Source organism: Nematolebias whitei, chromosome 10 (genome assembly GCF_014905685.2).
Source record: "Nematolebias whitei isolate Nwh7 chromosome 10, NemWhi1, whole genome shotgun sequence".
NCBI classification, from domain to species: Eukaryota; Metazoa; Chordata; class Actinopteri; order Cyprinodontiformes; family Rivulidae; genus Nematolebias; species Nematolebias whitei.
Window position 1 is genome coordinate 2572624 of NC_056507.1, and position 10077 is coordinate 2582700.

The window sequence follows — 10077 nt, forward strand, 5'->3', positions numbered from 1 at the left end:
GAAGCAGATGGTCCTCTTGTCCTGATCCTGGTTCTGCTAAAGGTTTCTTCCTCATGAGGGAGTTTTTCTTTCCACTGTCGCCTTCATGCTTGTTCAAGATGAGAGTTCAGTGATGGAGTTAAACTCAAAGCTGCTCCTCAGATAAATAATGTTCAATTATTATTTTTATTTATGAATGTTTCTGTTCAGTCCCTGAGATTACTTCTGTTGTGACTTGGTGCTACATAAATAAACTGAATTAAATTGCCTCTTCATCATAAACGTGTCCCCAGACTTCTGTGGGAGAACCTCGAGCACCACCTGCCACGCTCCCCTGACGTCCAGCCCTCGCCTCGGCCTCGGATGAAATTTGCTTGCCTAATGCAGCGGCCCCAGAATAGCATCATGTGGACATTTTGACTGTTGCCTTCACCAAACTTGAGGCTCCGTCCGCAGCGCTCAGCCCGTCCATCTCCTTATTGAGTGACTGATTGGAGAAGGCAGAGTGGAGGAGGTGGGGGGTGGGGGGTAGCCAACACAGAGACCCTGCCTCATCTCTCAGACAGCCTCACCTCTGAGCCAATAGGGAGCCCGACTGGATCAGGTGTCACTATAACCGAAAGACATAATCTGGGTGGTGAGTTTGTAGGACCTTACAGCCTGTCTTGGCCAACAGGGTGCTCACTTCGTTCAGCTTTTCTGAGGTAAGGAGGAAACATAGGGGATCAGTGTGGGAATGCAGACAGGAAGCTCAGGTGGAATGTCCCCAGATTTAATCCTGATGCATGCTCAATAATCCAAGTAGATAAATCTAACAAGGTAGAGCCAGGTCCTCTGGAGAATACATCCAGAGGACCTGGCTCTACCTTGTTAGATCCCCAGATCTGACTTGAGTTAAGGCGTCTGAGCCTACGTGTTACAATCCCTGAGGGTTAAAGGTGTGCAGGAGCGACAGCTGATCAGGCTGGACTGGAGAAAAATTACAGTCCACCTTTTTTTAATCCCTGGGAACAAACGATTTGTCGAGCCAGACTCGTGTGATGTGTCTACATATCACCAAAATGAGCAACGCCATGGGATCTGATTAGTTCTCGGAGCTTTACCTAAACCTTCTTGCCTAAATAAGAGTTTCATACTTTTTAATGTTTTCTTGTTTGGGAGCAGCCATGCAGGAGCAGACTGTTGTTTTTCTTTTAGTTTGGTTTAAGCTCAGCTGCTTTAAAGCCTCTTCACATTAAATGAATGACCAGCACACCGGTGGCAATGAACTTTGTTGTTTTTTTGTTGTTCTGTCTGCGTTGCAACTCGTGCATAAAGAGAATGGTGTCGATATCCTTTGGCAAAGCTGTAAATTGGTCTGGGAGCCACGAACATTGAACCTCTCATAGCTCGAGGATAAGCACTTATCATTTTAAATCTGACCCAAATACCTCTGGCATGGACGTGAAGCAGACTTTCCAAATGTAAAGCGTTCTTTCCGTTTGTCTTCAGCATATAAACACGTTAAGTTCAGAATTCACTAAACGTAAAGACTGAATTAATGCAAGCCAGGCCTTAACCTTACGAGACGCCTTTAAGAGCGTATCTTAATTCCAGGGTACGGTGACAGTGGCCTGAGGAAGATGATTGAAGAAACCATGTGAGAGCCTCATAAGGGAATGAAGATGATAGGAGTCCACTGAAACTGGATCTGGGACCGGAGCAGCTGTCCTTCTAATGTTGAGAGACATCAGTGGAGGTCTCACTCTTATGAGTCGAATTAACAAAAACTAAAAGTCGTAAATCAGTTCAGTTGTCTCTGATCCAATCTGTGATAAGAATTAATCTTGAATAATTGAGGGCATGCGTTTTGGTCCATTTCATTATGATCATAAACGACGTGCATTTAAGTAAACATCTGCAGGACAGATGTTTCTGTAAGAATTAACGTATTCTAGAAGAAAAATACCAAAGAGCCCGTCCATGCAGATCAACAGGAAACTACTGGTGTTTTTTAGTCCCATCACCATCTTTATCTTTCTTTAACCAGTTGGTGTTTATTAATGTTTGGTCTCCAGCTCAGAGTCGGACTAATTATAAAGACAAGACATCTGAATGGGCCAGATTTTGTAACCTGCCACTAAAATATTTCCACTGATGTTACCTCATTCTTTTTAAATAAGTCCGCATTAAATTTAAGTAGTAATTTTTTTATTCGTGCAAGAGGGGAAGAAGAATGTGGGTGTCAGCAGGGTGGGGTTCGGGCAGCACATGTTCAAGACATCTGCAACTTAATCCTGAGCTATAAATAAAACACTTCTCGTCTTTATTTTAGACAGATTTTAACCGTCTCCCCTTCTCTCGCTTTGGTTTTTAGGTTCCAAAGTCCACTGCCATCATGTCTGACACCGAGGAAGTGTAAGTCAAATCACATTTATGAGTTCAGATCTTTCCATTGTGACAGAACCTTCGGCTCAGCTTCCTTTTCTTTGCCTTTCAAAAACGTGCTGTTCAGATTTGGTCATAATGCTGTTTCCATTCTCGTGCGCGGCGGTTGCTAACCAACGTTTCTCTGTCTGTTTTGCAGTGATCAGGGTAAGTAGCACCGGCCTCCATGTTCAGGTACAGTTGGGAGCTCCATGCTAAATCAGACTGCCGGAGCTGGAACTTGCCTAACGGGTTTTCCTTCCCTCAGAAAGTTTTTAGTTCTGCACAAATGTGTATGTTTTTGCAGGTTTGGCTTGACTGCTCCAGATTTGATCTGTGCATTGAGGCTCTCCCTTTGAGGGAAGCGCACGTTAGTCCTGCTGGCAGCAGCTCCGATGACAAGAAAACGTGAATTCAAATTGAATTTGTGCAAAAGAATCTCTCAAAATGTCACCTACCTGCTGGCAAAACCCACTGTAGTTCTGCATGTTCTGAGCAGTCCTTCTGAGCTGAACAGACTCTGATGAAAAACGTTGTTCCGCGAATCTAAACGCCAATTGAGGTTCTGCAAGAGCTTCTTCAGCCCAAACGGACTGCTCGGTGTCTGCTCAGCAAGGATCCCCAGCGTACCCACACGTTTACATTTGTGTTCAGCTCAAACGGGTACAAACGGGATCTTTTGATGATGTTCTTCTGCTTCTTTCTTTCCCGGGTGCACATGAAGAATACGATGGTAAGACTCAGCCGTCAAACTCTGAATATTAACTTCACGCCACCCGTACTAATTTGTCAGACATTCGCGATGGTCTCCAGGTGTACTTTTTGTGGCATGCTGAGTATACTAATATTATCTGGGGTCAAAGAGAAGAAACGTGATTTAATACAGTTTTATGTCACCACGTGGTGTTTTAGGGCCGGGATTGACAAGAACCAAACACCTTCCATCCACCAGTGACGATGTTCCTATTTCAGATGCTTGTTATCTTACTTGCTTTGGCGTTATCTGGTGGCATTTCCCTCCAAACTGCTCCATTCTGAACCTTCTCTGTTCTTACACCTTCACTCCCCTGTCCACTCACCCCATCCACCCTCTCCCTGCTTCTATTAACCCTCTCACCACCCTTCCTCCATCCTCCATCGCCAACTCGCTGAACGTTGTTTAGCCGTAGAAGAGGAGATAGTAGAAGAAGTAGAGGTGGCCCCTGAGGCGGCCCCTGAGCCAGAGCAAGAGCCAGAGCCAGAGCCTGAGCCAGAACCAGAGCCAGAACCAGTGGTAGAACCAGAGCCAGAGCCAGAGCCTGAGCCAGAGCCTGAGTCTGAAGGTATGTCGTAAGAAGGGGGTGGGGGCTGTTATATCATCCATAGCCAGGTGTCAGAAACTCTCCACTGACTAGAGTCAGCCAGACCGAAAGCTTTAAACATGTTCGTGATGCTAACGCTAACATTCTTTCACCTCCAGTCATCCCTTTTATACCCCTCGGAAACTGTGCCGGTCCGATGGCCTCCAACAGAAACACTGTGATGTAACTGATGTTAGAGAAAGATTTAGAAGTCTAAAAACCTGCCACACATTTTAGTAAGCCGTCCTAATTGACATTTTTCAAAAATATTTTCTCAATCAAAGCACAAAAAGGAAACTACACTATTTCCTTTTTTCCATCAGTCCATCCGACTAACGCCACTAAACCGTATACCCTCAAACTGATGACAAATATGCAAATAGAGCTGTTAATTTAAACTAAAGCATTTTTTTCTTTATTTTTAATCTTTAATTGTGTTTACCGTTTGACATGAAAAGCATTTCCAATATGGCACGCGCATATTTTTTTCATAAACATGTTTCGTACCCTATTACTTCTCAAATGTACGTCTTCTAGAAATGTTCAAACTTCCGATCTCTTACAAACTAATGGGATGCAAAACTTAAGTCGAAATAAGTCATACAGCTCGATACACACCCTTGTACTTACTGAGAATGTGCCTCGTGCTTAGCTGGTTTGTACCCAATTTGTACCCGGTACTTACCAGGTACAAACCAGGTAAGAATGAAGTCCCTGTAAATACATGGTACGTACTTGATACCTATAGGACCAGGATGTATAAAAACGACTGTTACCTCTGATTTACAGGGTACTTACAGAGTACTTACAGGGTATGTACCAGGTATATATCTGGTACTTACTGGGTACTTATCTTCCCTTTATGGTACATGGCAGGTGCATACCCTGCAAGTAACCTCACATTACACAATCATCTCATATTACGACTCGGTCCCTGTAGGTACCAGGTATGTATCAAATACTCACAGAGACCAGGCTGTATTGTGTATTACAACAAACATTTATTGTAATACTCTTTGAAACTGGAGTAATAAATGTTTGAATGTGAAACTGTGGATTTATTAGATGTCCTTTTAGCTTACAGGTGAAATTTGAATGTGCTCAACTTTGAGTTTGACTCTGCGTGCCTGCTAACATCCATTCTGCTTCCTGCATGCAGAGGCCATTGAAGACGAGAATACTGCTCGTTCCTTCAGCACCTCCTGGTTAACCTGAGCTGTATTATTCTGGTTACGGATGGATGATGATGTTCTAGTCTTTGGCTTGTATTCTGTCCTGTATTTTAGCAGTACCAGCCAGTTAGCACCGTCAGCTCAAATGTGTAAAAATGACCCAACCTAAAGTTATTTTTAAAGTGGTTAAAAAAACACCAAGTAACATGGTAGAGGAAAAAAGGGTGAAAGAATAAGAATGGCTAACACCTGCTTCCCCGTGCTCCACCCTTGCTACGCAGCTCATCGTGCGCATGGTCTGTAGGCGCCAGAGTCTGGTTTAACTGAAAAGGAAAAAGCTAAACGACTTTGTCATGCGTGTGTCCGATGGCTCTGGGGTCAAGCCAAAGAGACAATAAGATTTTACAGCAAACAGATTGACTTTGTGATTCTCACCATCTATTTAACCTTCTTTCTGTTCGGTTCGGTTATTAATTCATCTGTGGAAATGTGTTTTTTATTTTTCTTCTTTGACTGTTGTAACTATAATCAATCTTTCTTACCTGTCATATCAACAAAGTAAGAAATGAGGAAGAAAAAATAACGTTATTCTTCGAATCTCTTCTTTTTCTTTACCTGCAGAGGAGAAGCCAAAATTCAAGTGAGTGTCTTCAGTGTGATTTAAGATATTTTCATGTCAAGGATTTGGTCATAAAGATATTTAGTTGTAAAAAGTGAGATGAAAATTAACTCAAACATCTTGTCCTACAGGCCCACCGCTCCTAAGATCCCAGATGGTGAGAAAGTGGACTTTGATGTAAGTACACGTGGAAAACAAAGACATTTTCTAAAGGATTTCTGCTTCGCTGCTGTGTGGTTCTAGCTTCTTGTTCTTCTTTCACGCAGGACATCCAGAAGAAACGTCAGAACAAGGACCTGATGGAGCTGCAGGGTCTGATCGATGCTCACTTTGAGTGCAGAAAGAAGGAGGAAGAGGAGCTGATCGCACTCAAGGAGAGGATTGTGAGTTTGAGCCAAAAGCATGAGGGAATTCAAAACAACATTATGACTTATTTAGAGCTGGTTTAACAATCATTTTGGCAACTTTTACTGGATTAACACACAGCATTTAAAATACTTTGTACTATGTTCATTACCGGGTATCAAGGAGTTAGCCGGCGTGTGTCTTTAACAAACTTTAGGGTTCTTTTGGGCATTTATAAAACAAACTTGATTAGGTTTACAGTCAAGCCCGACCTATATGGAAATTTTGGCTGTCGCCAATACCGGTACTGGAAGGGAAAGACTAATGCCGATAACTGATATAATGGCTGGAAATTTCTGAGCTTTGTCCGCCCCCATGAATCTAAGAGAACAGCGAGTGGAGCGGGGCTTGTTTATTTAGCACAGCTGTTAGCAACCATGAAGCTAAGCTAATCATAGCCACGCTATGTTTACAAGTGGAGCACTGGTCATAAAAACAGTCTTACTAACGTGCGTTCACATTTTCTCGCCTCCACTATTCACCATCAAGTTTTCAAGTGTTTTACAACATTATAAATGCCCTTCCTGTTCATTGTTTAAACAGTCACGTACGGTGAAGGGCTAATTAGCATTGACCGCAGCGAAGTTTATTTTTCTTTGCAGAGAAGTAAAGATTTCAGACAAACAATGCATTTTATTGAGGACGACAAAGATAACGTCACTAACACTAAAATATTTTACCTCTATTAGATTTATTGTTCTGGATAAAGTTTTACAAGACAATAGCCTATGCTAGGTTATCTAAATGTCAGCTTGCTAATTTGAGAGGCACGTAGCTAATGCCAAGCGGTTTAGAGGATTGAATATAATTTATTAATGTTGATTTGTTTTACAGATCAGTTAAAACAAACTTACCGTGCTCCGTTCAGCAAATTACTCTACACAGTATTGCTTCCTGCTTCGGCTGTGCTGAAAGTGAAAGTGAAACTTAAGTGAACGGCCATGACTTGAAAGTAGTCTTCATGCGTCCTCTGCTGGATACATTGTACATTTACAGCTAGTTCCAACATTTTAGAGGAGAAAATTATATGCTTATATCAGCAAATAATAGGACAGTAATCACTGATACGATATGTTCCCAAACGTATATTTCTGCCTAAATTATCGGCCCTACCGATATATCGGTTGGGTTTTAGTTTACAGCTTTAAGAGCATTTTTAGTCTCTTTATTCTTGGAGTTAATGATGAAATCAGTGAGACTTGGTGTCATTTGCCGCCTGCAGGAGAAGCGTCGTGCAGAGAGGGCTGAGCAGCAGAGGATCCGTGCTGAGAAGGACAAGGAGCGCCAGACCAGACGTGAGGTTTGTTGTCTTAAAAGCTGTTTCAAAATATTTCTTACTTTGAAAAATGTTTTTTAAACCCAAATTTTCAACCCTAGTTTTGAGATTAAAGTGAAAAAATTTCTAAATTACAAGTGACAGAACGATGCCCTAGTGTCGAGAACAATAAAAAGAGTCTTTGAAGACTGGAAGTGGTGAACCCAGCTGTACCTGAACCAGACTGGATTTGTTCATTTGTTGTTATTTATGTTTACGCATGCACTTTTAAAAGGTTAACTGCAAAACACCCTGCAGTGTTTGACCAGTTCAAGGTGCATCAGAACTTACAGAATTGTATTTAGTCCTTCAAAATAAGAGTCTCAAACACACACTGAAAGTTGAAAAACTCCAGGTGTTCTCAGCGGTACGATCAGTTTTACTGAATACATTAATGCAAGATATTTCATTAACTTCAAATGTTTAGGTAGGTCAGCACTTATTTGAGACTCTTGTTGTGAAAGATCGAAGACAGTCATGTTTTTCTGAGATTTGTTTCTATTAATACATTTCTCTTTTGCAAAATTGAACCAAAAATAAAAGCTTCTTCCACCTCAATCAAGCAGCCTGAACGCTTCGACGTACATAACAAACTATGACTGTCGCTGTTTTCTCATTTATTCTTTAGTTATTGTTTTACTTTGGTCATTATCTTGGAGTTGTTGCCTTCGTCATTTTCTGTTCTGTGTTTTTTAAACTCACGCTTTATTTTTCCTTTAGCCGATACAAAACGGTTTTAAGTGTGCGGTGCAACGCTCTTTGATTCTTTTTCTTTTCTTCTGTGAACTCAGGAGGAAAGGCGGACCAAGGAAGAGGCAGACGCCAAGAAGAAAGCAGATGAAGATGCCAAGAAGAAGTCAGCTCTGTCCAGCATGGGCTCTAGCTACAGCAGCCACCTGCAGAGGGTCAGCACCTAACCCAGTCCATACCGGGTTGGTCCAGTCTGGGTCCACTTTGAACCTGCATCTGAACGTTTGTGTCTGATCGGAACAGGCTGACCAGAAGAGAGGTGGAAAGAAGGAGACTGAGAGAGAGAAGAAGAAGAAGATCCTGGCTGCCAGACGCAAGGCGCTCAACATCGACCATCTGAGTGAAGACAAGCTGAAGTACGGCTCGCTTCTGTTCCATGTGGCCTGAACTACCCAGCAGGTTTAACTTATCCAGGGTGTCTTTAGGAGACCCAGCTCAACTAACTCTATGAGAAATCTGGCTCAGTGGTCCTACAAAGTACGTTCACTCGAGCCTGGACTTCTGAGTTCATGTGAAGCAGGCGGAGCATTAGAGGACTCATCAGAGTAGAACAACTGGAAGGAAAGACGACAAAAACCATCAAACTCTAAATTAAATAAAGGCCCAGCAGTGGAGGAATACATATCACCCGCCACCTTCAAGCCAGAGCTTTAGGCTAAAGCTATCGTGCTAAGAAAGGCAGGAGGTCAAACCTTGAAAATAAGGACATGTATGAGGGGTGTCCAAAGTGCAGCCTGTGGGCCATTTTCAGCCCCCTGAGAGATTTTAGTGGCCTGAGACTGCAGTTCAGAAACAATCTCATTTCAAGGGTTTCCATGGCTCAGCCTCAGAGATGGGTTGAGGAGCTCCATCATCCGGGTGGAGCTTGGAGCAGAGCTGCTGCTCCTCCTCATTGAAAGGAGTCAGGTGAGGAGGTTCATCTGATCAGGATGCCTCCTGGACGCCTCCCTGTAGAGGTTTTCTAGGCGCGTCCTGCTGGTAGAAGAACGAGCTGAAAAGTGTCGCTGGGGAGAGGAAGGTCTGGCTTTCTCTCCTGGACCTGTTGCCTCCAGCTACAATTTGATTTGAAATGGAGTGCAAGGTATTTTCATCATGTGAAAAAGTTTGGACACTACTAGTAAAATAGACCGTGTTATGTCTCTTTAGCGATTAGCAAAAACAATAAAAGTCATCAAACTAACACACGCTCACTATAAAATTATCGTAAATCTCTCAACTCTCATTACTCCCTCCTGCTCTCGTTCTCTTATGCCACCCAACCTCCTTCATGGTTGCTGCTGTTCATGGAGACATGAGAGACTATATTCCATTTTTAACCTTTTTTAACCTCTTGTATCTATTAAAGTTGCTGATTAAAAGAAGTTATCGGGAACAAACTTCCCAGCGGTCGTCTTCTGTTTGTACTGAGGTGTCCCTCGCGAATTGTTTCTCAAAGTCAAAGCTAACGCTGGAGCTCGGAGAGAGGATAAATGAGCCGCTTGTCTTGTGGCTCAGGCCTCGGGACTTCTACATTTGTGTCCAAATGGATCCCAGCGCTCATCGCTTGAGATGTTTTACTCGTTCTTTTGTCCTCTACGATGTAGAAAAAAAACAAAAGAGGCGAAACATTTAACTCATCCCAGTAAATAGATTTAGGCCCGACAACTCAGAAATGCAAGAAAATCTTTCACTGAGTTTTAAATACGAATACTTTTTTTGTGTTTTTTGGGTCAGAATGCAAACGGACCAATCGTTTGTCTTGTTGCAGGGATAAGATCAACGAGCTCCACGAATGGATGCACCAGCTGGAGTCGGAGAAGTTCGACCACATGGAGAGACTGAAGCTGCAGAAGTACGAGGTGAGATGAGGCTTCGCACTCGTCACACGACGTCTTCACCTTCGACGTCCAGGTTTAATCAACATAAGAAGAATTCTTTTATTACACGTCAGGAAATCACGAGTCGCGTGATAAAAAGAAAAATCGTGTTTTACATTTAGTTTCTGTCAAGTTGATCTGCACAGAAATAAATGACAGCTCAGAGAAATAAGCACAATATTCTTTAAAAGACAATTAAACAAAAATATTAAATATTAAAATCCTGCATCGTCCC

The 10077-nt window shown here is 42.5% G+C and overlaps 1 protein-coding gene across 4 annotated transcripts in view; it reads left to right on the forward strand.

Moving 5' to 3' along the window:
- Window positions 1-588: 588 nt before the first annotated feature.
- Window positions 589-10077, forward strand: part of tnnt3a (troponin T type 3a (skeletal, fast)) — an 11495-nt gene continuing 2006 nt past the window's right edge. The window contains exons 1-12 of one of the 4 annotated variants that reach the window (XM_037683245.1): window positions 589-683; window positions 2336-2376; window positions 2546-2553; window positions 3110-3118; window positions 3549-3707; window positions 5519-5537; window positions 5648-5693; window positions 5783-5899; window positions 7144-7221; window positions 8028-8141; window positions 8230-8342; window positions 9734-9824. In XM_037683245.1, the coding sequence (XP_037539173.1) occupies window positions 2357-2376; window positions 2546-2553; window positions 3110-3118; window positions 3549-3707; window positions 5519-5537; window positions 5648-5693; window positions 5783-5899; window positions 7144-7221; window positions 8028-8141; window positions 8230-8342; window positions 9734-9824 (774 nt within the window). In that variant the 5' untranslated portion in view covers window positions 589-683; window positions 2336-2356. The remainder of the gene's footprint in view (window positions 684-2335; window positions 2377-2545; window positions 2554-3109; window positions 3119-3548; window positions 3708-5518; window positions 5538-5647; window positions 5694-5782; window positions 5900-7143; window positions 7222-8027; window positions 8142-8229; window positions 8343-9733; window positions 9825-10077) is intronic. The other 3 variants (XM_037683246.1, XM_037683247.1, XM_037683248.1) reach the window with 3 other exon arrangements.